We start from the raw sequence: 26,577 nt of genomic DNA, 5'->3' as shown, positions 1-26,577 counted from the left end.
TTCTTTCACCAATTACTTATTAATCAACTTCTATGTGCCAAGCACTTTTCTAGATGCTGGGGATTAAGTAGTGACTATAGCTGATAAAAATCTGAGCCCTCATGGAGGTCTAGTGGAATGCACATGTCCTTGTTTGCACAGATATAGATAAATCTGTGAAATATACATATATATATCGCTAATTTTAAAAAGATGTCTCAGCACTTAATCCTGAAGAAGTTCATTCATTCACCAGGACAGCTTCTTAAAGGAGCAGGAAACCAACTATCCCACCCTGTGATCTATAACAGGGGTCATTAATTCAAGTGTCTAGAAGGGCCAGGCAGGTGCTGTAAATCAGTGGCCAGAGTGGAGACTAGCTTAGAAAAGTAAGGCATTTTTAGCAGGGCAGCCCCATGAGCCTAGTGTGGTTGGGTCTTCCAATTTTTCCTGAGAAGCTGGAAATTTGGATTTTTAATGTGAATTTGTCTCCTGATTTAAAATATTGGTAGTCAAGTCATTTATTGAAATAGCATCAGCAAGAGCTCTATTTGGCTGTGGGCCACCAGTTTTCCACCTTTGCTCCACGGCCAGCTTTCCCTGACCTTCCCTGGACGCTTCCTGCTGCGCCAGGCAGGCACTACAATCGTTTGGATACGAATGGGCCCCAGCTATCACTGGGACAGGATTCGAGTCTGCTCCTTCTGCTGAAACCCAACTGGGCCTGAGGAACTGGGAAGGTAAGTTCCTGCCTCTGGCAAAGCGAGTCCTGGCCTGGCCTTCCCATCAAGTAAGGGAATTCTGTTTCCAAAGGCGTGGAGCCAGAAACGGCTAAAAAGTCTCGCCCTAGTGAGTTCTAGGCGGCGCGGGAGTTGGAATTCTGGTCTCCGCCTTCAATTTAGAACTCCCTTCTCCTTGGACTGGGAAATGTTACTCCAGGGACGCCACCAGTGACCAGAGGCCAAGAGCGTTCTAGGCTTCGTCTTCCCAGCCCGCGCGAGCGTCCCATGAAAACTACAAATTCCAGCATGCCCCACTTCACAGACGACCCTCGCGCTGCTCTCCGACACAAATCATCCCTCTGCTCCCCGTTGGCCCACAAGCCGAACGTGCTGTTCCATGATTGGTTGCTGCTCTTGTCGCTCATAAGAACCCATTGCTGAGGCTGGCTGACAGGTGCCTCGCAGCCGCCGAGGCACTCGACCAGGATGGGAGACTGCTCAGCAAATACAGCCGCCGTCTCCACGGCAGCGAGGCTTTGCTTTTGCTGGCAGTTCCCAGGTGACACTAGGGTTGGAGGGCTTCCGGCCGGAGGCTATTAGATGGAACACCCGGAAGGCGGAAGTCCTAAGACGGAAGTGGTCGAGAGGAACGGAGAATGGCGACGGCGACGGCGGCGGCGGCGGCGGCGGCAGGCTGGGTTTGGCGCTGGGGCTGGGGCCGGCGATGCCCGGGGAGGCCTGGGCTTCCCGGCCCCGGCCCTGGCCCCGCTACACTTCTACTTTTTCTCCTGTTTCTGGGGCCGGTGGCTGCCGACATAACTGACGGCAACAGTGAACACCTCAAACGGGAGCATTCGCTTATCAAGCCCTACCACGGTGAGGCCTGGGGCGGGAATGAGTTCAGGGTGAGGGCGAGGCTGGATGGGGTTGGGGAAGGGGTGCCCTTTCTTCTGGTCAGAGCAGTTCTGTGGGTTCCCTGCCTCTGGCAAAGCGAGTCCTGGCCTGGTCTTTTACGCACCTGTCTGCCCGTGTCTCTGCCCACAGGGGTCGGTTCCAGCTCCACGCTCCTCTGGGACTTCCAAGGCAGCACAATGCTCACGAGCCAGTACGTGCGTCTGACCCCTGACGAGCGCAGCAAAGAGGGCTCTATCTGGAACCACCTGGTGAGTGGTTCCCAAGAAGCTAGGCAGAGCATTAAGTAAGCCACTGCAGTCAGCAGCCTAGGCCTGAGCTTAGTTTGAAGGCCGCCCTTCCTTCCTCCGCCCCCTTCCCCATCTTGGTCACACCCGCCAGTAATAACAGGTAATGACAATTGAAGTAACCATGTGTCGTCAGGAGCTGTGCTTGACATTTCGTACACTCTTCTTACTTCATTCCTTCAAAAGCCATGTGAAGTAACTGATGTTATCTCTATTTCACTGACTAAGAAGCTAAGACTCAGAGTTGAAAGTGCCTTCCCCAAAATCACATAGCCAGTAAGTAGTGGGGCTGTCGTCTGCCTGAACTGAACCCTCTCATTAGTGGGATAAATGGAACGAGTGGGGTCTTCATTGGGTATTTTTTGTGTGTTAGGCACTGACTTTAACGTGCCTTATTGCACTTAATTCTCAAACAGACTGATGTAGATGGCTATCCTGAGTTTTTGCAGAGCTAACAGACAGCAAATGGCATAAACAGCGTTTAAACTCTGATCTGTCTCATCTCCAAGCCCAGCAATTCATTTGCTACACTTGACCCAGCCTGGACAGTGGAGGAACCCCTTAGAAATACTTGCAGACTCAGTCCCCTTCCTCAGTGCTTGACTGAGGGTCTAGTCATCAGTGGACTCACGGGCAGTTTAGTTTCTGTGACCTTTGCTGCAGAGGTTAGGGAGTCTCAGGTGACACTGGTGTGTCATATATAAGCAGTGGCCAAGATCAGCTGCTGCACAGACTCCACACCAAGGAAGGTCAGGAAAGAGGTGAAAGGGGAATAATTGGGGGCAGAATGTACTCCTTCCTCAGCCTGCCTGATCCCTACTGTTCCCATGGCCTAAGCTGTTGGCTAGTGTCCTAGTTTTCTTTGTCACCCTGCTCTTTGGTCCCTTCTGGATGATGTCCCCATTTAGTTCTGAGAGCCCACACTGTCCTTGTGTTGCCTCATCTGCCTGTTACCTCAGCTCCACCTCTCCTTCCAGCTAGGGGCATCTGAGGATACTTTGTTCAGCTTTCACTCTGATCGTCAGAGCCTGGGGTCTCTTGTGAAGGGATAAACATGCATTATGTCTGCACAGTCCGGCCCCTAGTGCCTGGCATTTCCAGTCATTCGCTCTGTTAATTTTGTTCCAGCCTCTCTGGCTGCCTTCTTGCCTCAGGACCTTTGCACTCGTTCCCTCTGTCTGGGACACTGTCTCCAGGCTCTTCATGCTTGCTTGGTTTCTTCTCATCTGTTAAGTTTCAGCTCGTGTGCCACCCACTCAGAGAGTACTTCATTAACTACTTTATTTCCCCCGGAGTCACATTCTGTCACATTATTCTGTCATATAAATTTTTTAAAAAATTTTATTTTATATTAGAGTATAGTTGATTTACAATGTTGTGTTTTAGGTGTACAGCAAAGTGATTCATTTATACATATACATATATCCATTCTTTTTTCAGATTCTTTTCCCATATAGGTTTACAGAATATTGAGTAGAGTCCCCTGTGCTATACAGTAGGTCCTTGTTGTTTATTTTATATACAGTAGTGTGTATTTGTTAATCCCAAACTCCTAATTTATCCCTCCCCCATGTTTCCCCTTTGGTAACCATAAGTTTGTTTTCAAAGTCTATGAGTCTGTTTCTGTTTCGTAAATAAGTTCATTTGTATCTTTTTTTTTTTTTTTTTTACATTTCACATAGAAGTGATATCATATGATGTTTGTCTTTCTCTGTCTGACTTACTTCACTTAGTATGATAATCTCTAGGTCTATCCATGTTGCTGCAAATGGCATTATTTCATTCTTTTTTATGGCTGAGTAATAGTCCATTGTATATATGTACCACATTTTCTTTATCCATGTCAGTGGACATCTAGATTGCTTCCATGTCTTCGCTATTTTAAACAGTGCTTCAGTGAACATTGGGGTGCATGTATCTTTTCAAATTAGAGTTTTGTCTGGGTATATGCCCAGTAGTGGGATTGCTGGATCATATGGTAGTTCTATTTTTAGTTTTTTAAGGAACCTCCATACTGTTCTCCATAGTGGTTGTACCAGTTTACATTCCCACCAACAGTGTAGGAGAGTTCCCTTTTCTCCACACCCTCTCCAGCAATTATTGATTATAGACTTCTTTTTTTAATAGTTATTTATTTGGTTGCGCTGGGTCTTTTAGTTGTGGCATGAGAACTCTTAGTTGCGGCGTGCATGTGGGATCTAGTTCCCCTGACCAGTGATTGAATCCGGGCCCCCTGCATTGGGAGCACAGAGTCTTAACCACTGCGCCACCAGGGAAGTCCCTGTAGACTTTCTGATGATGGCCATTCTGACTGGTGTGAGGTGATACCTCATTGTAGTTTTTTTTTTATCCTTAGGTAGCTTTTTATTATATCATTCAAAGGAGCATATGATAAGAGAACAGTGGTATAAAGTGCTAAAGAAGATCAAGAGAGAGTTGACTTGTTGACTTCAGGCTGGGGTGAACATGGCTTCACGAAAGAGGTAGCCCATGAGCAGAAGTAGGTTCCTTCTTTCTCAAGAAACCAGAACCCTTTTGCTTTCTCCCACAAAACATCCATTCAGAATACTATTCTTTGCCAAAAGATAAAATTTTGAAGTCATCTGAGGCCATCAAGGAATTACACAGCAAAAATCATGATAGGTTTCCAACTTTCTTCAACATGCAGGGTTATCTGCTCCTTCATGGAAGCTAGAATAGTGGTGGCTGTGGTCTCAGGTTCCATGCCTGGGCCAGTGGAGGCAGCTTCCTGATGGGTCTGTGGTTGCCTCTCCTCCACCAATGAGGCCTGCTCAGGAGCTGGCATTCCTCTTTCCAGGTTAGGCAGCAGCCATTGTCACCCTGGGGATCAGGAACATCAGCAGGGGTTGCCTCTGCGGCACCCAAAAAAATTTAAAGAGTGCCGCAGCCGAGCGGCTTCCCGCCTTTCCTTCTCCCACCCGCTCCCTACCTGGAAGTGGCTCTCCTCCCCCCCGCCCCCCTGCCAGCAGCGGTGGCGGCCAACTTGCCCCTCTACCCTTGCCTGTGGTGCCACCCCAGAGCCCCCTCTACTGCCCAGAGGCCGCTGCCACCCACCTAGCCGCCTGCCTGCCTGCCTGCCCAGCCACCTCTCATTGTAGTGTTGATGTGCACTTCTCTAACGATCAGCGATGTTGAGCAGCTTTTCATGTGCTTCTTGGCCATCTGTCTGTCTTCTTTGGAGAATTGTCTATTTAGATCTTCTGCCCATTTTTTGATTGTGTTGTTTGTTTTTGATATTGAGCTGCCTGATCTGTTTGTATACTTTGGAGATTAATCCCTTGTCGGTTGCTTTGTTTGCAAATGTTTTCTCCCATTCTGTGGATTGTCTTTTTGTTTTGTTTATGGTTTCCTTTGCTGTGCAAAAGCTTTTAAGTTTAATTAGGTCCCATGTGTTTTTAGATAACTTTTTTTTTTGGCCTCACTGTGCAGCATGCAGGACGTTAGTTCCCCAACCGGGGATCGAACCCGGGTCCTCTGCAGTGGAAGCGTGATGTCCCAGCCACTGGACCGCCAGGGAAGTCCCCATGTTTTCTGATAACTTTTAAGAATTACAATGTAGCCTTATATTTTTCAAGGAAGTGAGTTCAGCATAACATTAAAAAAAAATTTTTTTTTAAAGTGAGGTACAAATAGTGCTGGAACTGCTAGAAATTGGTTCAGTCACAAGTAACTTAATTATGGTTGGAGGTAGTTGGTGGTTGGCAGTGTCACAGGCTGAGAGAATTCTGCACTTGCCTTCATCAGATTTTTCAGTCTGGAATATAATTGTGCTGTCTTTCTTCCCCCGCCTCCTATTCAGTGGAATCTAAATATTGCAATTTGAGATCCACTCTTTTATTTATTTGTTTTTTGTATCTTTATTGGAGTATAATTGCTTTACAGTGTTGTTAGTTGCTGCTGTATAAGAAAGTGAATCAGCTGTACGTATACATATATCCCCATATCCCCTCCCTCTTGAGCCTCCCTCCCACCCTCCCTAACCCACCCCTCTAGGTTGTCACAAAGCACCGAGCTGGTCTCCCTGTGCTGTTCAGCAGCTTTCCACTAGCCATCCATTTTACATTTGGTAGTGTATATATGTCAATGCTACTCTCTCACTTCCTCCCAGCTTTCCCTTCCCGCCCTGTGTCCTCAAGTCCATTCTCTACATCTGTGTCTTTATTCCTGCCCTGCCACTAGGTTCATCAGTACTGTTTTTTTAGATTCCGTATATGTGTGTTAGCATACAGTATTTGTTTTTCTCTTTGTGACTTATTTCACTCTGTATGACAGACTCTAGGTCCATCCACCTCATTACAAATAACTCAATTTCGTTCCTTTTTATGGCTGAGTAATATTCCATTGTATATATGTGCCACATCTTTATCCATTCATCTGTCGATGGACACTTAGGTTGCTTCCATGTCCTGGCTATTGTAAATAGTGCTGCAGTGAACATTGTGGTACATGTATCTTTTTGAATTACGGTTTTCTCAGGGTATATGTCCAGTAGTGGGATTGCTGGGTCATAATGGTAGTTCTATTTTGAGTTTTTTAATGAACCTCCATACTGTTCTCCATAGTGGCTGTATCAATTTACATTCCCACCAACAGTGCAGGAGGGTTCCCTTTTGAGATCCACTCTTTTAAAGACTATGAATAAGCCCAAATTGTACATCATTTTAAAAAATTGAACTTGTATTTTCATTTCATTTCCCACACAGAATTTTATCTTTTTTTTTTTTTTAAAACAACCCTGCAGAGTAGGTACTTTATTTCTTTATTTCTTTCTTTCTTTATTTAGTTTTATTTATGGCTGTGTTGGGTCTTTGTTTCCGTGCGAGCACTTTCTCCAGTTGCGGCAAGTGGGGGCCATTCTTCATCGTGGTGCACGGGCCTTTCACTGTCACGGCCTCTCTGGTTGCGGAGCACAGGCTTCAGACGTGCAGGCTCAGTAATTGTGGCTCACGGGCCTAGTTGCTCTGCGGCATGTGGGATCTTCCCAGACCAGGGCTTGAACCCGTGTCCCCTGCATTGGCAGGCAGACTCTCAACCACTGTGCCACCAAGGAAGCCCCCCAGAATTTTATCTTAATGCAGTATATTTAATGCTTGAAAATTTTACTGATTAGACTATCATGTTCCTCTGCAAATAAAATAAGTGTAATAATTTAAGCTTTTAACCTTGTTGGGACCTTGAAATTAAGTTTTAATATTTTCTTTGGGATTATTATAATTATCATTGGTATACAGTTGAGCAAAAGAAATGCCTTACACATTACACAATTTTTGAATAATTATTACACAAAGTAAACATTTATTGAAATGCATCTCGTCCAACTGTCATCTCCCCACCCCCATTTGGATGGATGTCATTGTCAGAATGAGAAGCTTTAGCATGACTTCTGTTTTTTGTTTTTATCTGTGTGAATGCTGAGAACTTGTGTTTGCTTAAATAGTAGATGGAGATGCAGAGAGTTTTGTTATAGCAGGGTCACTCAATGTTTTGAACTTCTTTGGTTTATAAACCCTAAATCATGTAGTGATTTTTCATCAAAAATTTTAACAATGTATCAGCTGACTGTAGATTAGCTCTGCCTTGATGTGGATAGACCTAGAGACTGTCATACAGAGTGAAGTAGGTCAGAAAGAGAAAAACGAATATCGTATAATATTGTTTATATGTGGAATCTAGAAAAATGGTACAGATGAACTTATTTGCAAAGCAGAAATAGAGTCACAGATGTAGAGAACAAACTTACAGGAGATTGGGGTTGACATATATGCACTACTATAGACAATATAAAATAGATAACTAATGAGAACTACTGTATAGCACAGGGAACTCTACTCAGTGGTCTGTGGTGACCTAAATGGGAAGGAAATCCAAAAAAAGAGTGGATATATGTATACATATAACTGATTCACTTTGCTATACAGCAGAAACTAACACAACATTGTAAAGCAACTATACTCCAATTAAAAAAAAAAAAAAGGATTAGGTCTGCCTTTCACTTTGTTGCAAGCCAAGACACAGAAACTACCTAACTGTAAAATGGTCTGTGACCGCCAATGATTGATTCTGAGTTAGTTGGCCTGGAGGAGGGCCAGGGCATTAAGATTTCTGAGCTCCCCATGTGGCTCAACTGTGCAGCCAGGATGGAGGACCATGGCCATGTCATGTTCTGCCCTCAAAATCAGCTTCTACATCAGTTCTAGCCCGTACCTCATCTGCTTAAAATCCTTCTTTATATTGTCTGTATCACAGTATTCTGTCTGATGATCTGCAGTCTTACCTGCAGTACACAGAGACTTTCTAAGGCTGGGATAGTCTTGGAGGTATTGGTTTCTAGGTCCTCAACTTCCATGGGTACTCTTTCCTGAAACTGATCTCCCTGCAAACATGCCAGGGACAGGAGGGGAGGTTTTCCTTTCCCACCTTCCAGTGCATCATTGCCCTTCTCAGAGGCACAACTCCCACCAGCTGGGGTCTTATCTCAGTGCATTGTTCCCAGGCATAGAAAACTCCTGGGCACCAAAGAGCCCATTTGAAATCTTGGTTTCTGGGCTGACTTCTGTGTACGTGAGATATGTTTTTAAGTTTTTTCAAATACATGAGGGCTTTTCTAGTTATCTTTATTTTTTAAGTTATTGATATCTAGTTTAATTTCATCATGGTCAGGGAACAGGTTCTATGATTTCAATCCTTGGAGGTCTGTTGAGACTTGCAAATGGTCCTTCGAATGATCAGGATTTTGGGGAAACATTCCGTGTGTGCTTGTGAAGGAGGTGGATTCTTACTGCTTGAATGAAGTGTGCCATTTAGGTCCTTAGGTCATGTTTGCTGATTGGGGTCAAATCTCTGTATCTTTCTGACATTTTTGCTTGTTTTTATCAGTTATTAGGAGAGGTGTATTAAAATGCCTGTGTATGGATTTGTCTTTATCTTTGTAGTCTGTCAGTTTCTGCTTTATATATTATTATTATTTTTTTAAATTTATTTATTTTATTTATTTATTTTTGACTGCATTGGGTCTTCGTTGCTGCGCACGGGCTTTCTCTAGTTGCGGTGAGTGGGGGCTACTCTTCGTTGCGGTACAGGGACTTCTCATTGCAGTGGCTTCTCTTGTTGCAGAGCACGGGCTCTAGGCGCACGGGCTTCAGTAGTTGTGGCACGTGGCTCAGTAGTTGTGGCTCGGGGGCTCTAGAGCGCAGGCTCAGTAGTTGTGGCACACGGGCTTAGATGCTCCGCGGCATGTGGGATCTTCCCGGACCAGGGCTTGAACCCGTGTCCCCTGCATTGGCAGGCGGATTCTTAACCACTGCACCACCAGGGAAGCCCCTGCTTTATATATTTTGAGACCAAAATTTTCCTGAAAAATGGAGTCCTTTGCTCTTAAGAAGAGTCCCCTTCTAAACTTTGTTATTGGCATAGCTGCACGAGCTTGCTTTTGCTTAGTTTTTGCATGCAATATCTTTTTCTATCCTTTTCTTTTTCCCACTTCTTTATGTTTTAGAGTTGTCTCCTGTAAACAGCATAAAATTAGGCTTTTGGGCGGTTATTCGTTTATTTTTATTGTGATAAAATACAATAACATAAAATTTACCATTTAACCTTTTATTGTTTTTTACTTTTAAATACTTTAATTTTTGAAACCATTGTCTTCAGTACAATACTCAATGGCATTGGGACAGTTTTTTAAAATGTAATGGTCACCACGAAGGACGCAAGAATATACAATGCGGAAAAGACAGTCTCTTCAGCAAGTGGTGTTGGGAAAGTTGGACAGCTGCATGTAAATCAGTGAAGTTAGAGCACACCCTCACACCATGTACAAAAATAAACTCAAAATGGCTTAAAGACTTAAATATAAGACATGACACCATAAAACTCCTAGAAGAGAACATAGGCAAAACATTCTCTGACATAAATCCTACCAATATTTCCTTAGGTCAGTCTCCCAAGGCAATAGAAATAACAACAAAAATAAACAAATGGGACCTGATCAAACTTATAAGCTTTTGCACAGCAAAGGAAACCATAAACAAAATGAAAAGAAACCTATGGACTGGGAGAAAGTATTTGCAAATGATGCGACCGACAAGAGCTTAATTTCCAAAATATACAAACAGCTCATACAATTCAATAACAAAAAAAAACCCAATCCAATCAAAAAATGAGCAGAAAACCTAAATAGACATTTCTCCAAAGAAGACATACAGATGGTCAGTAGGCACATGAAAAGATACTCATCGTCTCTGATTATTAGAGAAATGCATATCAAAACTGCAATGAGGTACCACCTCACACCGGTCAGAATGGCCATCATTAAAAAGTCTACAAATAGTAAATGCTGGAGAGGGTGTGGAGAAAAGGGAACCCTCTTACACTGTTGGTGGGAATGTAAATTGGTGCAGCCAGTATAGAGATTCCTCAAAAAACTAAAAACAGATTTTCCATATGATCCAGCAATCCCACTCCTGGGCATATATCCAGACAGAACTCTAATTTGAAAAGATACATGCACTCCAGTGTTCATTGCAGTACTATTTACAATAGCCAAGACATGGAAACAACCTAAATGTCCATCGATAGATGAATGGATAAGGATGTGGATATACAGTGGAATATTACTCAGCTACAAAAAAGAATGAAGTAATGCCATTTGCAGCAACATGGATGGACCTAGAGAAGATCATACTAAGTGAAGCAAGTCAGACAGAGAAAAACAAATATATCAATTATATGTAGAATCTAAAATATGACACAAATGAACATGTCTATGAAACAGAAACAGGCTCACCGATACAGAGAACAGACTTGTGATTGCCAAGGGGGAAGGGGGTGGGGGAGGGAAGGATTGGGAGTTTGGGATTAGCAGATGCAAACTATTATATATAGGATGGATAAACGACAAGGTCCCACTGTACAGCACAGGGAACTATATTCAATATCCTATGATAATCCATAATGGAAAATAATATGAAAAAGAGTATATGTATCTGTATAACTGAGTCAGTTTGCTGTACAGCAGAAATTAACATTGTAAATCAATCTTCAATATTTAAAAAAATGTAAATACTGTAAAAAAGTAAATACTTTGATTACTGTAAATATGTATCTGCATGAAAAAGAAAATAAAATTTCTCAAAAAAATTTTTATTGTGGTAAAATATACATGACATAAAATGTACTATCTTAACCACTTTTCTTTTTATAATTTAAAAAAATAAATTTATTTATTTATTTTTGGCTGCATTGGGCCTTTGTTGCTGCGCATGGGCTTTCTCTAGTTGCGGCGAGCGGGGGCTACTCTCCATTGTGGTGCGCGGGCTTCTCACTGCCGTGGCTTCTCTTTTTGCGGTGCGCAGGCTCTAGGCATGTGGGCTTCAGTAGTTGTAGCGCTCAGGCTTCAGTAGTTATAGCTCACGGGCTTCAGTATTTGTGGCATGCAGCCTCAGTAGTTGTGGCTCACGGGCTCTAGAGCGCAGGCTCAGTAGTTGTGGTGCACGGGCTTAGTTGATCCACAGCATGTGGGATCTTCCCGGACCAGGGCTTGCACCCGTGTTCGCTGCAGTGGCAGGCGGATTCTTAACCACAGCGCCACCAGGGAAGTCCCTTAACCACTTTCAAGTGTACAGTTTAGTGGCATTAAGTACATTCACCTTGTGCAACCATCACCACCATCTATCTCCAGAACTTTTTCATCATCCCAAGCTGAAACTGTACTCATTAATAACACTAACTCCCCGCTCCCTGCCTCCCCACAGCCCCTGGTAACCACTATTCTGCTTTCTCTTTCTGAATTTGACTTTTCTAGGTACCTCACATAAATGGAATCATAGAATATTTGTCTATATCTGGCTTATTTCACTTAGCATAATATCTGCAAGGTTCATCCATGTTGTAGCATGTTTTAGTACTTCATTCCTTTTTATGGCCAAATAACATTCCTCTGTGTGTGTGTGTGCACGTGCGTGCGCACACACCACATTTTGTTTATCCATTCATCTGTTGGTGGACACTGGGTGGTTTCCACCTTTTGGCTATTGTGAACAGCGCTGCTATGTACGTGGGTGGACATAGGTGGCTGTTGTAGTGCCTGTTTTCACTTTTTTTTGGTAAATACCTAGGAAGTGGAATTGCTGGGTCATATGGTAACTCTTTGTTTAACTTTTTGAGGACCACCAAACTGTTTTCCATAGCAACCACACCATTTTACATTCTCACCAGCAATGCATCAGGGTTCCAATTTCTCCGCATCTTTGCAGTACTTATTTTTCATTTTTTTGATGATAGCCATCCAAATGGGTGTGGAGTGGTATCTTGTGGTTTTGATTTGCATTTCTCTAATGACTAATGATGTTGAGCATCTTTTCATGTGATTAGCCATTTGTATATATTCTTCTATGAAAAAATGTGTATCCAAGTCGTTTGCGCATTTTTGAATTGGGTTTTTTGTTCAGTTTTAGGAGTTTTCTGTATCTTCTGGACATTATCAATATACGATTTGGAAATATTTTCTCTCAGTCTGTGGGTTGTCTTTTCATTCTCTTCATGTTCTTTGATGTGTAAAAGGTTTTAATTTTGATGAAGTCCAATTTGATTTTTTTGTTGTCTATGCTTTGGTGTAATATCTAGGAAATTATTGCTAAATCCGGTGTTGTGAAGATTTTCCCCCGTTTTTTTTTCTAAAGAGTTTTATAGTTTTAGCTCTTAAGTTTAAGTCTTTGATCTGTTATTTATTTTTAAAATTAAACTTTTTATTTTGAGATAGTTGTAGATTCACATGCAGTTGTAAGAAAAAATACAGAGATTAAGAGGTACAGACTTTCAGTTATAAAATAAATAAGTCATGGGGATGTAATGTACAGCATAGGGAATGTGGTCAATAATATTACAATAACTTTCTATGGTGACAGATAGTTACTAGACTTATTGTGGTGATCAATTCGTAATGTATGTAAATATCAATCCCTATGTGGTGCACCTGAAACTAATATTGTATGTGAACTGTACTTCATTTAAAAAAAGAAGAAGAAGAAAAGAAAATAATACAGGGAGATCATGTGTACCCTTACCAGCATTTAGTCTATCTACATTTAGTAAAATTACTGATACGTTTATTTGGGTTTAATCTGCCATCTTACTGTTTACTTTCTGTTTGTACTGACCTCTGTTCATTCTTCTCTTGGGTCTTGGCTTCTTTGGGGTTGGCTAATTTTTATTCCACTTTTACTCTTCTATTAGCTTTAAAGTTCTGTGCTTATTTCCCAGTATTTTGTTTCTCTGGAGTTTAAAGCACACATCATGTTTTACCAAAGTCTAATGATAACACATACTTCTAACTCCTTCCAGGACGATGCAAGGCTTTTAGAACACTTTAACTCTTTTTACCCCGTTGTTATTAATCTTTCTGTTTTAAATCACGCAAAGCATTATTGTTTTATGCAGTCAAATATTTATTTAGATTTTTAGTCTCATATCTACTTTAGTCATTGTTCTTCATTCCTTCGTGAATCTCTGACTTTACATCTGGATCCGGATCACTTTTCTTCTCCCTGAAGAATGAAAGATAGCTTTTTTCTTTTTTTTAATGAATTTATTTATTTTTATTTTTGGTTGCGTTGGGTCTTTGTTGCTGTGTGCGGGCTTTCTTTAGTTACGGCGAGCGGGGGCTACTCTTTGTTGCAGTGCGCAGGCTTCTCATTGCGGTGGCTTCTCTTGTTGCGGAGCACGGGCTCTAGGCGCGTGGGCTTCAGTAGTTGTGGCTCACAGGCTTAGTGGTTGTGGCTGTGGGCTCTAGAGCACAGGCTCAGTAGTTGTGGCGCACAGGCTTAGTTGCTCCCTGACATGTGGGATCTTCCCGGACCAGGGCTCAAACCCGTGTCCCCTGCATTGGCAGGCGGATTCTTAACCACTGCGCCACCAGGGACGCCCCTGTGTTTGCAAGATTTTTTTGCTGAAATGTGAGGCTTGGGTGAGTCTGTTTAGTCTAATTTCAGGGATTGTGAGGACTCATAGCTGAGCTACAATCCCTGGGAAGCCTTTCTCATTCATTCTTACTTTTCAGTTGCAGTTTTTGTCGTCTCAGTCCAAAGCAAGACTGGTTCACCAGGCCTTCCATCCGCTCATCAGGTCTTGGACTTAGATTCCGTGCCCATATGTCCTTGAGACCTGGTTCTTATCACCTCACAGTTGCCCCCTCCAGAATCTGCAGGGTCTCCCAGAGCCAATGAACTGTCAAGAACTTGAAGGGCTGACTTCACACTGTGTCAGGCTGTAGTGCAGGTGCCTGCTAACCCTGTGTTCTCAGGGGCCGGGTCTCCTCACCTGGGCTCCTGGTGCCCAGGCCCAGAACAGTGAATCTGGTAAATCAGTGGTGCACAAGCCAGATCACCCACAGTGGGACGTAGGGTTTTTATTTTTCATTTGAATTTTTTCTAATTACAGAAGTAATATGTTCAATACAGAAGATTCAGACATAGAAAGTAGACATTCCCCTCCCAGAGTTAGCTTTCATTAATGTTGGTTCATATTTCTTTCATTTCCTTCTTTCTCTATACATATCCTAACTTCTTTCTTTTTCAAAAATGAGCACATAGTGCTGATACTGTTTTGCAACTTATCTTTCCTCTCTTAGTATCTTTAATATCTTGATCTTGAACTGTAAGTGCTTATGGATCTCCCTCGTTCTGTTAAAAAGCTGCCTCAGCAGCCTTGGGATACTCTGTGGCCTCCCACTCCCGACCTGGGAGGCCCAGCAGCCCCTCCCTCCCTGCTGAGAACGCTGGGGGGTCAGTTGGTCAGTGACACTCGTGACCCTGCTGCCTGGCCCTGTTCTGAGTGTCATCTCGGTGCAGGGTCTGTGCCGGGTCACCTCCATCTGGCAGACAAGCCTGGGGAGCTCTGAGCAGCCCTCTGCTCTCCCTCTAGCCTTGCTTCCTCAAGGACTGGGAGATGCACGTTCACTTCAAAGTCCATGGCGCAGGGAAGAAGAATCTCCATGGTGACGGCATTGCCTTGTGGTATACCCGGGACCGCCTGGTGCCAGGTAGGGTGGCACTCGCACAGGTGGGACCTGTGCGTCTGTGGCCAAGGATCCTCCACTCTGCACCCCGTTGTTAGGGTGCTGCTGCTCCTCTTGGAGGAAACCTGGGACCTGGGGGCAACTGGAGGGAGCGTCCTTTTAGAAGATGACCCTGTGGCCCAACTCTGTGCCCCATTGTGGCCTGGTGTTCTACACCAGCTAAGAATGGTTTTACCATTCTACCATTTTATTTTATTTTATTTATTTAGGCTGCGCCGGGTCTTAGTTGCAGCACGTGGGATCTTTAGTTGCAGCATGTGGGCTTCTTAGTTGTGGCATGCATGCGGGTTCTAGTTCCCCAACCAGGGATCGAACCTGGGCCCCCTGCATTGGGAACACGGAGTCTTACCCACTGGACCGCCAGGGAAGTCCCTCTACCATTTTTAAAAGGATAAAACAGGGAAGACTGTGTGATAGAGACCATCTGTGGCCGACAAAGCCTAAAATGTTTGCTGTCTGGCCTTGGACAGAAGGGTTAAGGGATGGTTCTTACTGCAATGGCCACCTGGTTTTCACAGGTTGGGTACCCCCTTGTCACCTGACACCTCAGAGCACATAGGCAGGTGCTGTTCCTTCACAGTTCAGGCTTCAAACTTGAGTCCTCTCTGCCACACCCCTGAGACCACCCTCCAGTCCCCCACCCGACCCCCACTTAGAGATCCCTTCTCTTTCCTGGGAGAATGACCACAGATTAACCCACCCATGCTGGCGTTACTTTGTCCTTCAGGTATCCATGGGACAACTCCAGTTTCTCCCGTTACAGGAGCATCTCCTTCTAATTCCAGGGCCTGTGTTTGGAAGCAAAGACAACTTCCATGGCTTAGCCATCTTCCTGGACACGTATCCCAATGATGAGACCACAGAGGTAGGCCCCTGCTCTCCTGCAGAGCAGGACGGGACTTCTCCCTGGTCCCTGCATGAGAGGAGCCTCCAGGGATCAGGGTGGTGGGTGCCCTGAGGCCTCCCACGGGCTGGGCTGGCCTCAGAGTAACCTGCGTCTTGTTTCAGCGTGTGTTCCCGTACATCTCCGTGATGGTGAACAATGGCTCCCTGTCCTACGACCACAGCAAGGATGGCCGCTGGACCGAGCTGGCAGGCTGCACGGCTGACTTCCGCAACCGCGATCACGACACCTTTCTGGCCGTGCGCTACTCCCGGGGTCGCCTGACGGTGAGTGGGCGGGAGGGGTGGCTCTGGGGGGGCTCGGGAAGGTGGGCGGGCCGGCCCCAGGCTACCCTTGACCTGGTGGTCGGCTGCAGGTGATGACTGACCTGGAGGACAAGAACGAGTGGAAGAACTGCATTGACATCACGGGCGTGCGCCTGCCCACTGGCTACTACTTCGGAGCCTCGGCCGGCACCGGCGACCTGTCTGGTGAGTGTGTGGGCTGAGCGAGGCGTCAAGTCTCAGTCTGACCTTCCCTGGTCTTTTGGGAGCTTGTGACACAGCCAGTCCCTTTCCTCCTTGATCTTCCTTCGTTTGATTCCACGCTTGCCTGGTTTTCTTCCTCCTCTTCCCATATCCATGAGCAGTCCCTCAGCCGCCATCTCTCTCTGTCCTCTAGGGGCTGGGGGGCTTTGAATCTGGATGCAGTGGACCCCCAGATTTCTATCTCCAGACCTGTGTCACCAGCGTCCTGCTCAGCATCTCCGCCTGGTGCCAAGCAGGCCTCTCAGCCTTCACACACCCACAGCCAGAGATAGAAACGAACCTCTGTCCTTGTAGTTGCTCAGGTCAAACACCTTGGTATCATTCTGGTCTCTGCTTTTTCTCTCACACGCCGCCTCCCATCCATTGGCTGGTCCTGCTGGCTTTGTCTTCTCCCTGCCTCAGACCACTTTTCTCCCTTCCTTTACTGCCGGCAGGTCCGGGCCACCATTCCTCCCTCACTCGGACAACCACAGGAGCCTCCCGAGGGTCCCTCCTCCCACGCCAGCCCCAACAGTTTCTCCCAGCACAGCAGCAGAGCTGCTCCTCCCACCCCCCTTCCAGCGGTGATCTGCCAGGCCTGTGTGCCGCCTTCCCACCCCCTTCCCTCTGGCTCATCCTCCCTGCTCCCTGGTGACACTGCCCCTAGCCGCTCTTCAGACCCACCCCTGCCCTCCTGCCTTGGGCCTTTGTGCTTGCATCTCTCCCTTGGCTTCTCCAGGTCTCGCCCAGATGTCACTCCCTCAGTGAGACTGTCCCTGATTCCCTCATTTAAAGTCGCATACACACATCCCAGTCCCCTGCACACTTCCCATCACCTTTCCTAGCTTTATTTTTCTTCATAGCACTTAACCATCCTGGAATTTGCCATGTAATTTATTTCATTATCTGTGTCCCCCTCACTGAATTGTAAGCTTCACAGAGTCAGGGCTCTGTCTTGTTTGCCTACGGTGAGTGCTATAAGCATTGGGTTGCTGCCTGCCTGCACAGGCCTCTTGGGGCCACCAGGCCTGGGTGGCACTTGATGGTGGCCTTTGGCCTTGGTCCTTAGTCCCTTCTCAGGGCCCTTGGGAGGCACCAAGCCTGGGGCTGGCTCCTGCCTACCAGAGCTAGGAAGCAGTGTGGAGAACCAGTCAGAGGCTTGTTTATTGTCAGGATAGATGTTTCCAGGGCCTGTGAGCCAGCACCGTTCAGGAGCCTGCCCCTCACCATGCAAACGTCTGGGTCCACCCTGTCCCAGTGTCTATTTTGGGGGGGGGGGTTTGTTTTAAAGTTTTTAATGTGGAAATTCCGATTGTATACCCATAAGAGGGGAGGTGTTCTAATAAGCCCCTTGTTGCTGTTAACCAGCTTCAGTAATTACCAGCTCATGGCCCGTCTTGTTCCATCTGTGGATTCACTACAGCCCTCCTCTGGGTTACTTGGAATTCCATCTGACAGTGTTTCAGCAGGTGTCATGAGAAGGTTCTGGGAACAGAGCCAGATCTGTGGCAGGTGGATATTCTCTAAGGCTGTTTAGAGAGGCCCCGGGAAGGGCAATGGAGGGAGCCATGCACACAGTAGTGTCTGACCGTTAGTTGGAGGGTTGTGCACACCAGCCTCCCATCAGGCATCGCATGCGTAAAGGCACGTGGTGTGTTCTTAGATAAGTAGCGGTCTCTTTCCCCTTTTGTACAACTGGGACCATCGGGCATTTGGGAGTTGAAGGGATCTTGTCAAGTTCATGCACCCAGGGAACGGCAGAGCTCAGGTGGGACCTGCTGCCTGACTCCAGAGTCCGTGCTTGTCCCTGGGCTTCCAGGGGCTGCACGTACTGGTGTCAGGTATGGCTGGGCTCTGCCCAATCCAGCCGCGGGGGTCCTTGCTCTTTAGGCTCTCCCTTTTCTGGACCTTTCCTCAGATTCTAGTCAGTTAGCTGAGCTGATAGCTGGAGTCAGGCTGACCGGGACCCTTGTCTTGGTTCTGAGCCTCACCCTCCCCATCTCAAAAATGGGGTGGTCAGTTATTGTCAGTGTCATTTAGAGGTTCTCTCCTGCCCATACTAGTTGGACCCAGGCCTTTCTCAAGTCTCCTCAGGTACAGTCGCTTGACTGTGTGTCTGGCCGAGCTTTCAGCTGGCTGCCAAGTCGTTTGTCTGCATCCTGTATTTGGGTCTCTGTGACAGGAACGTTGGGGGGCTGCCTGCCCTTGGGAGGATCAGGCTTCTCAACCAGTCATAGAACAATGTGTGGGTCCTTATCTGGTTCTGTTTTCAAAGACATACTATCTGCAAGCAATACGCCTGTGCCTTGTCTGTACTTTCTCATTTATATGCCTTGATAATCATGCAAGATGGAGATTACCACCTGCATTTACAAATGAGGAAACTGAGCCTCAAAGAGGACAGCAGAGCCAGGATTAGACCCAATGATTTTGATTGTAAAACTCCTACTTTTTCCTGTCCGCTCTGCCTCCTTCCAGGTTTCTTGTTGCTGAGTTCTGGAGGTGTTCCAGCCCCTGGAATGCTGCCTGCTGGGGGCTGCTGGGCTCTCCCCAGGGAACCTGGCTACTTTATGTGGTGGGGGGGGGCGGCCGTTGGGCCACGTGCGCCGAAGCGGCTCCAGGCCCCTTAGAAGCTAACTCTCATCCTTCAGACAATCATGACATCATCTCCATGAAGCTGTTCCAGCTGATGGTGGAGCACACGCCTGACGAGGAGAACATTGACTGGACCAAGATCGAGCCCAGCGTCAACTTGCTCAAGTCGCCCAAAGGTATGCACTTGCAGCCCCTCCCGGTGGGGCCTGGGCCGGCTCGGGCAAGTGCCCGGGGTCCATCTGCCCTTCCCTGGTCCAGCCAGGCCCTTGGATCAGCAAATAGTGCTCATTAGCAGGTGTGTGAGCACCTGGTGTCTGCATCCTCCTGCACTCAGTGCTGGGATAATGGCCAGTGAAGCCAAAGGGGCTGTTTGTTGGTGTGTGTGGTGCATTGGGCACTCTGATACCTCAGTGCGCGGCCTCAGTGAACGGCCTGGAAGTAGGTCCTGTGACTGCTGGGAGAGGTGATCTTAAGGCTTCCTCAGCTAGAAAGAGATAAAAAGGCAAGATGTGAACTTGAGTTTTGGCAAAACCCCAAGCCTGAGTTCTTCCCAGAGTACTAGTCAGCCACCACTTCGTCCTCACAGAGCAAGGGTTCTCGTGGGGGAAGTGAGGCCCCTGTGTGTGTGTGTGTGTGTGTGTGTGTGGCAAAATCTATCCCAGGAGCCCCAGAGTTGTGCATGTGGGCCCAGCGGGTGACAGAGCACCAGTGGAACCCAACATTTTATGTGACATCTCACTTTTTTAAGATTCAAGTTGCTTTTAAATGTTTTGGGGGCCAAACACATCCTGCCCATAGACCAGTTTTTTTTTTTTTTTTTTTTTTAAGGATTTTCTTTTATTTATTTATTTATTTATTTGTTTATTATTTTTGTCTGTATTGGGTCTTCGGTTCGTGCGAGGGCTTTCTCCAGTTGCGGCAAGCGGGGGCCACTCTTCATCGCGGTGCGGGGACCGCTCTTCATCGCGGTGCGGGGACCGCTCTTCATCGCGGTGCGCGGGCCTTTCTCTATCGCGGCCCCTCCCGTTGCGGGGCACAGGCTCCAGACGCGCAGGCTCAGCAATTGTGGCTCACGGGCCCAGTTGCTCCGCGGCATGTGGGATCTTCCCAGACCAGGGCTCGAACCCGTGTCCCCTGCATTAGCAGGCAGATTCTCAACCACTGCGCCACCAGGGAAGCCCCATAGACCAGTTTTGTGACCTTTGGTTGAAGGCTTTCTGCTGCCAAGGGTTTTCGGACACATCATCTGCTCCAGCCCACCCAGCAACCCCATGCAGTTGGCCAAGCAGGGGTTAACTCATTTTCAGACGGGTGGACCCATTGGGATAGAGGGTCAAAGCAGAAGGATGGGGGTTGAGGGTCGGGGCCCTGGGAGACCCCCTAGGAGACAACGACCGAACGCATCCAGATGTAAATGAGGGCAGCCTGTGGCCAGGGCTGTGTTTCTTCAGATGGGGACCTCAGACCACTGCATTGGGCTGGGGGTGGGCTTGTGAAAGCAGGTCCTGGGCCTGCCTCAGGCTGTCAAGGAGACCCCAGGAGTCCAGTGTTCACCAGTTTCTTGTAGCAGAAAGCACCCCACCCTGGATCCCTGGGAGCCTTGATCCCTGGGAACCTTGGTCCCAGTGAGGTTGGACAATCTCTGTGCATGCCCCTGCCCCTCACTGGTGCGGTGTGAGCAGGCCACAGCTGACGCCTCTAGGGTGGGTGTGGGGACCTAAATGGGCTGTCACCCTGCTCCCCTGTCTCCTGGGAGCCCGTCCGACCTCTCATTCCCCCCTCTCTCCTCCCTCAGACAACGTGGACGACCCGACGGGGAACTTCCGCAGCGGGCCCCTGACGGGGTGGCGGGTGTTCCTGCTGCTGCTCTGCGCCCTCCTGGGCATCATCGTGTGTGCTGTGGTGGGGGCCGTGGTGTTTCAGAAGCGGCAGGAGCGGAACAAGCGTTTCTACTGAGCAACGGGCGCTCGGCTTGGGGAAGGGCCCTGGCGCTAATGTGAACTTTTTTTTTAAACTAGGATCATAAAAGAAAAATAAGATGATCTTATTTCTTAACCATTTCAAAGAAATAATTAAAGAAGTATTTTCGTACATTTTGCTTCTTGCCCAGTGGGGACAGGCTTCAGGGCTGGGGAAAAAGGGTTTGACATCCCCACAGCTGGGGGCAGAGGCCCTTGCCCTATGCTAGCCTTCAGGAGCAGGGGGTCTGTGCCTGGTGCTGGGCTGAGACGCCCGCAGGTGGCTGTTGAACACCGGAGGCCCCCAGACCACACTGGGGTGGGCACCTGAGGACATGACCAGTGATCTTGTTCTGTGCTGTGTGGTGTGTGTGACAGAAGAGGAGGCCAGCTGGGGGGCCTGGGCCTTCCTGTTCGCCCTCTGAGCTTCTTTCCAAGGCAGACCCTCGGGGGAGGCTGGAGGAGCAGTTTGGTGGGGCCCAGAGTGTGACGGTTTGCTAAATAAAGTGAAATAACCAACCTCAGCTGTGTGGCTGTCCTAAGAGACTTGCTTTTCTTTTCTTCAAATGACTTGCAGCTGGCCACGCTTTATAGCTCCTAGCCTCGTCCCCTCAGGCCTGCGGCACAGCCCCAGGAGGCAGGTGCTGTGGTCCCCATTTCCCAGGTAGGGAATCACAGCTCTTGCAGGTCAAGCAAAATGTGCCCAGTGTCCCACAGCTGGTGGCGTCATGGGGGCGGGGCCTGCGCCATCTCCACGTTCCCTGGGCCTCTGTGTGAAAGGATCCAGTGAGGTGAAGATGTGGTTCCCGTGTGGTGGGTGTGACCTCCACCCAAGGGAACTCTAGGGGCTCTGGATGATCTGGAAGGGATTGTGGGGGCAGGAGGGCAGGTTGGGGTCAGCAGTGGTGTTCCCACTGGTGCCCTGAAGGGTCAAAGGCGGTTCAGGGAGTGAGGAAAGCCCACAGTGGCAAGTGCCATGTGTGGTAGCCTCTGAGGCTCTCCCCCCGGTGCAGCTGGCTGCTGCGTCTGGTCCTCCCCTGACCCCCTGCCCGCCATGGGACAGGGCCTCCATCCAGTCCAGCGTCTTCCCACTCACAGTTAAACAACATTTCAGCCATCACTAACTTCTTGATCATGTTCCTTCTCCACAAAAAGAGTCATGGGATGGCCAATAAATTGAGAGTTTCCTTTTTTTTTGGCTGTGCCCCGAGGCATTGTAGGCATGTAGGATCTTAGTTGCCTGACCAGGGATCGAACCTGCGCACCCTACAGTGGATGTGTGGAGTCTTAACCACTGGACCACCAGGGAAGTCCCTGAGAGTGTTTCTTCACGATCTCCTTTATTCTTGTTTCCTCCAAGGACTCAGTTTGGTCTTCTTTCAGATACAGAATAACCTTTCTTCTACAACCCATAGGTTTGCCTGTGTCAGTCCTAACCGGATAATCCTTCTACAGAAGGCTCTAGGCATACTGCTCAATGTGTTAGGAGATAACGACCACTTTCAGCAACCAAATAGGCAGAATAAAACTTGACACCAAACTGGTCAGTCACAGAGAGATCTGCACCAGCCTGCAAGGCCTCCATGAATGCTTTGGTCCCAGACTTGGTGATAGCACCAAGGGTATTGATCAAATCATCCTTGGTCATCCCTATTTTGGTACCCACAATAGTGAGGGTTCGATCTTACTTGTCTGGAATGAGATTAATGTGCAGCTGTTTCCCAGAGTCTAGTTTACTGGGATCTGTCAAGCTTTCATATCATGATTTTGTCCAGAGCATCTGATGAATTTGAAATAAGCTCTCTCAGAAAGAGCTCTCTATTCGAGTAGAAAGTATTGATACTCAGTAACATCAACTGGGCAATTCCTGCCTGAAAGGCAAACGTCTCAACCTCCTCCTCCATCGGCTGGTCTTGGGTCTGGGTTTTCTTAAGCGTCTTGGCTGAAGAACCACACGGGCTCTGCATCGACACAGCGTCAGGACACAAAAGCAACTGACCCTCCATCTTTTTTTTTTTTAATTAATTAATTAATTAATTTTTGGCTGTGTTGGGTCTTCGTTTCTGTGTGAGGGCTTTCTCTAGTTGCGGCAAGCGGGGGCCATTCTTCATTGCGGTGCGCGGGCCTCACTGTCGCGGCCTCTCTTGTTGCGGAGCACAAGCTCCAGACGCGCAGGCTCAGTAGTTGTGGCTCACGGGCCCAGTTGCTCCGCGGCATGTGGGATCTTCCCAGACCAGGGCTGGAACCCGTGTCCCCTGCACTGGCAGGCAGATTCTCAACCACTGCACCACCAGGGAAGCCCGAGCCTCCATTTTAAAGCAAGTGCAAACCCTTGCTCCCTGCTGCGGCCAGGCTTTTTGTAATTGACATTATCAGGTAGATTTTCGTTGTGAAATAGATAATGTAGAAGTAGATGAGGTGAAGGGTGAGAACTTATTTTCTCCTCCGTTTTTCAGGCTCACTCCCAGAGCTCTTCTTTGATCTCTTAACTGTCTCCTGTCCCTCTCGATGTTTCCTGCGCATACACAGGTTAGGTGTTGAGAGATTGTTCACACGCTTGACCAGGAGGTCTGAGCTGCCTTTCCTTTCCCTCACATGGGTCTGGGAGCTTGCTCATGAAGCCATAAGAGTAAACATGATCCTCATTAAAATATTTTATTGAGCACTTTCCTCAAAACAGTTTATTTACTTGAAAAGTAGCTAACGTGGAGTGCTTACTATGTGCCAAGTGTGGTTCTAAGCGGTTGTTGTGGATTAACTCACTTCACTCCATGCCATTTACCCACGTGGAGGCGGAGAATCCACTAGGGAGGGTGGCTCCGCCTCACTGAGCATCTCCCTCCTGGAGGGGAGTGCCGTGTCCACACTGACACACGTGGCCGAGACCTGGAGCTTGGAACCCTCCGTGGCCTCAGCAGCCATGTCATCAGGACCATACTCGCCATACTTGATCTCCCCTGAATTTCTGAAATAGGCAAGTTGGCATCTGGTACTATATGGTTCTCACCCTTGACTGCGTGTTAAAGTCACCTGCAGAATGAAAGCGAGCCTGCCTCATTCTCCAGCTCTGGTTTAAGAAGTTGGTGGCCCGGGCAAAGGCAGTTTTACAGTTTTAAAAGCACCCCCACTCCCGCCCGAGGGTTCTCATGAGTATCCAGGCTTGAGAACCAGCAGGTGTTAAGGTACGGATTTGAAGGCAGAGCTTAAAGTGATGGTGCTGGTCTGTGCTTGGCTCTCAGGGTCTTGTTTGCATCCCTTTCAAAGTTCACACCCAGAGGTGCTTCCTCAGAAGATTAGATGGTTAGATGTGTGTTCTTAATCTGTCTTTTCACACACGTGGGATCATGATGCTGTAACCTACATTTTTGCCAAGTGTGTTTAAAAATTGAGGTATTTGATCATCTGAAAGTTACATATTAATTTATATCCCTGGAGCTGCTGTGCAGTATGGGACAAAACATTGCCGACATGCTTGCATACCTCTTTGTCCCCTGCCTTAAACCTGTGTCCTTCCCCCCAGAGGTGACTGCCCCTGGTTCTGACTTTTTATGTGCTTCTGAAAATTTTTACCATGGAAGTATGTATCCCTAAGTACATAGTATTGTTTTTCATTTTTTAAAACTATAAATGTCACACAGATGTATTCCTCAACGTTTATTTATTTATTTAGTTTTGGCCGCACAGCACGGCTTGTGGGATCTTAGTTCCCCGACCAGGGATTGAACCCTCGCCCTCAACAGTGAAAGCGCAGGGTCCTAACCACTGGACCGCCAGGGAATTCCCTTCCTCAATGTTTAAAATTCAGCATTGTTTGTGAGCCTTTGGACCTCATGTAGCTCAAGATGTGGCCTGAGCAGACTCTAGTTCTCCATTCTGCACTTTTGGACATTTAGGCAGTTTCCAGGTTTTGCCCTTAGAGCGCTGCTCTAAACATTTGTGAGCAGTCTTCACGCACAAGTGTGCAGGAGCTACTGTTGTAACCCATGTGCGTTTCAGTTTTACTACAGGTCAGGGTGCTCTCCAAAGGGGGTTGCATCCATTCTGCACCCATCTTGGCTGCCAGCCACTTGCCACTTTTTAGCATTTGATGTCATCAGAGTGCTTAAGTTTTGATAGTCTGCTGGGTGCAAAAGTTTTTTTGTTTTTTTTTTTTTAAACATCTTTATTGGAGTATAATTGCTTTACAGGGTGCAAAAGTTTTCATTTGGGTTTCTTTACTAGTCAGTGGAGGATCTTTGTATCCTCAAAGAGGCATCAAGAGCTTGGAGTGCCCTATGGTTGGTGCTCAGGCCTCTGAGAAGGTGGGAACTAGCAGATACTTGGACTCCAAAGGAGGCACAGCCCCATCGGGGAGGAAGTGCAGTACAGACACTGATGGACAGGGCAAGGTCTGTGCCGCTGAAGAGGCTGGAGCTAGCTGGCTACTGCTGCTGGCCCTGGAGAAAAGGAAATCAGCCCCTTCTGCCTTCTTCTTCCAATCTGCATCTAGTACTTTCCAACAGCAGAACCCAGCAGGAGGCTGGCAGGCTAAGGAGCCTGTGAAACGTAATTTACAGAGTTCCAGACCCAGAGTCACACAACAGTATAGAAAAGTGGGCTTGTGGCTTAGAGGCGATGATGAATAACCCGCAGGCAGCAGGCTGCTGGGCGCGAGGCTGCCTGGAGGGTGGCACGCCAGGGTCCCTGGACCTGCCACTGCTGAAGCGGGCGTTCACAGGGAGAGAAATCAACTTCCATGCATGCGTTGTTTCCTTTTACTCATGGTTGAACCTAATTCTAACTCATGCAAGTGTAATCAGAGGGAGAATCTAATATGTAGAAGGAGGAAAGACATTAAACGGCTAAGTTGGTAAATTTAGGAGAAATTTCACCGGTCGTTGAGAATGTGGGAGGGAGTGGATCTCATGGAGAGGGAAGCTTAGGAGGGAAAGGGGCAAACCCTACACTGCCTTGCCTGAAGCCTTGCAGGGGAGATGGTGATTCATAATAAACTGGGTGGCTTGGGGCAGACCCTCCCAGTCTCAGCTTTACCTGAACCGGAGTCCTCTAGGGATCCCGTGGTAATAATCTTGCCCTCACCGCCATCCTGGGAGAGGCGGAACAGGAAACCAATAGAAATTATTTGGGATTTTGGTTTTAAACTGCTACTTTAAAAATATGCACTGACTTGCCTTCCTTGTCTCTTTGCTCTCCAATTCTTGTGCCCCAGGTCCTCCTTTTGCGTTTTTGGGTTTTGTTTTGTGGCACATGCCCTTTAGAAACTCTCTTAGAGACGGTTCAGGGGAGGTTATCATTCTGAACTCTCCTCTGTCTGAAAATAGGTTTATTTTGATCTTATACTTGTGTTTAGTGTTGCCAAGTAGAAGTCTGATGTGATCTTCTGATTCTTGTTCCTCTTGAGTAGGTTCTTCTTTCTGGAAGTTTTTAGGAGTAGTTATCTTCGGTGATTTGAAACATTGCCAGGATGTGTCCAGATTTGAGTCTTTTTTTTTCTCCTCCTTGGCACTAGGGAATCCTCTTTCGATTTGAAACTTGTGTCTTTTTTCAGCTCTGGGAAATTTTCTTCTGTTATTATCGTTTATTATTTACTCTTCTGATGACCTACTATGTTGGTTTTACAACAC

The 26,577-nt window shown here is 47.2% G+C and overlaps 1 protein-coding gene and 1 pseudogene across 1 annotated transcript; one reads left to right on the top strand and one right to left on the bottom strand.

Annotated features, from left to right (window-relative positions):
- The first annotated feature begins 1,172 nt into the window (after nt 1-1,172).
- LMAN2 (lectin, mannose binding 2) lies at nt 1,173-21,477 on the top strand. The gene is made up of 8 exons (XM_007169929.2): nt 1,173-1,577; nt 1,746-1,864; nt 14,837-14,954; nt 15,776-15,855; nt 15,999-16,160; nt 16,250-16,364; nt 19,052-19,171; nt 20,791-21,477. The coding sequence occupies exons 1-8, from the start codon at nt 1,358-1,360 to the stop codon at nt 20,949-20,951; spliced, it is 1,095 nt and encodes a 364-aa protein (XP_007169991.2). The 5' UTR covers nt 1,173-1,357; the 3' UTR covers nt 20,952-21,477.
- A 586-nt stretch (nt 21,478-22,063) lies between these two features.
- On the bottom strand, nt 22,064-22,920 carry LOC130707201 (heat shock protein HSP 90-alpha A2-like; annotated as a pseudogene).
- Nucleotides 22,921-26,577: the final 3,657 nt, after the last annotated feature.

The sequence above is a fragment of the Balaenoptera acutorostrata genome, chromosome 2 (assembly GCF_949987535.1).
Source record: "Balaenoptera acutorostrata chromosome 2, mBalAcu1.1, whole genome shotgun sequence".
NCBI classification, from domain to species: Eukaryota; Metazoa; Chordata; class Mammalia; order Artiodactyla; family Balaenopteridae; genus Balaenoptera; species Balaenoptera acutorostrata.
The sequence above is the reverse complement of the archived record's forward strand: the minus strand, read 5'-3'. Positions and strand labels throughout refer to the sequence as shown.

What these genes read in the sequence shown, in the direction of transcription:
- LMAN2 (XM_007169929.2), top strand. Translation starts at nt 1,358, where the DNA reads ATGGCGACGGCGACGGCGGCGGCGGCGGCGGCGGCAGGCTGGGTTTGG. An exon ending in GCTTATCAAGCCCTACCACG is followed by an intron (nt 1,578 to 1,745) that starts GTGAGGCCTGGG and finishes CTCTGCCCACAG; the next exon opens with GGGTCGGTTCCAGCTCCACG. An exon ending in CCGGGACCGCCTGGTGCCAG is followed by an intron (nt 14,955 to 15,775) that starts GTAGGGTGGCAC and finishes TTCTAATTCCAG; the next exon opens with GGCCTGTGTTTGGAAGCAAA.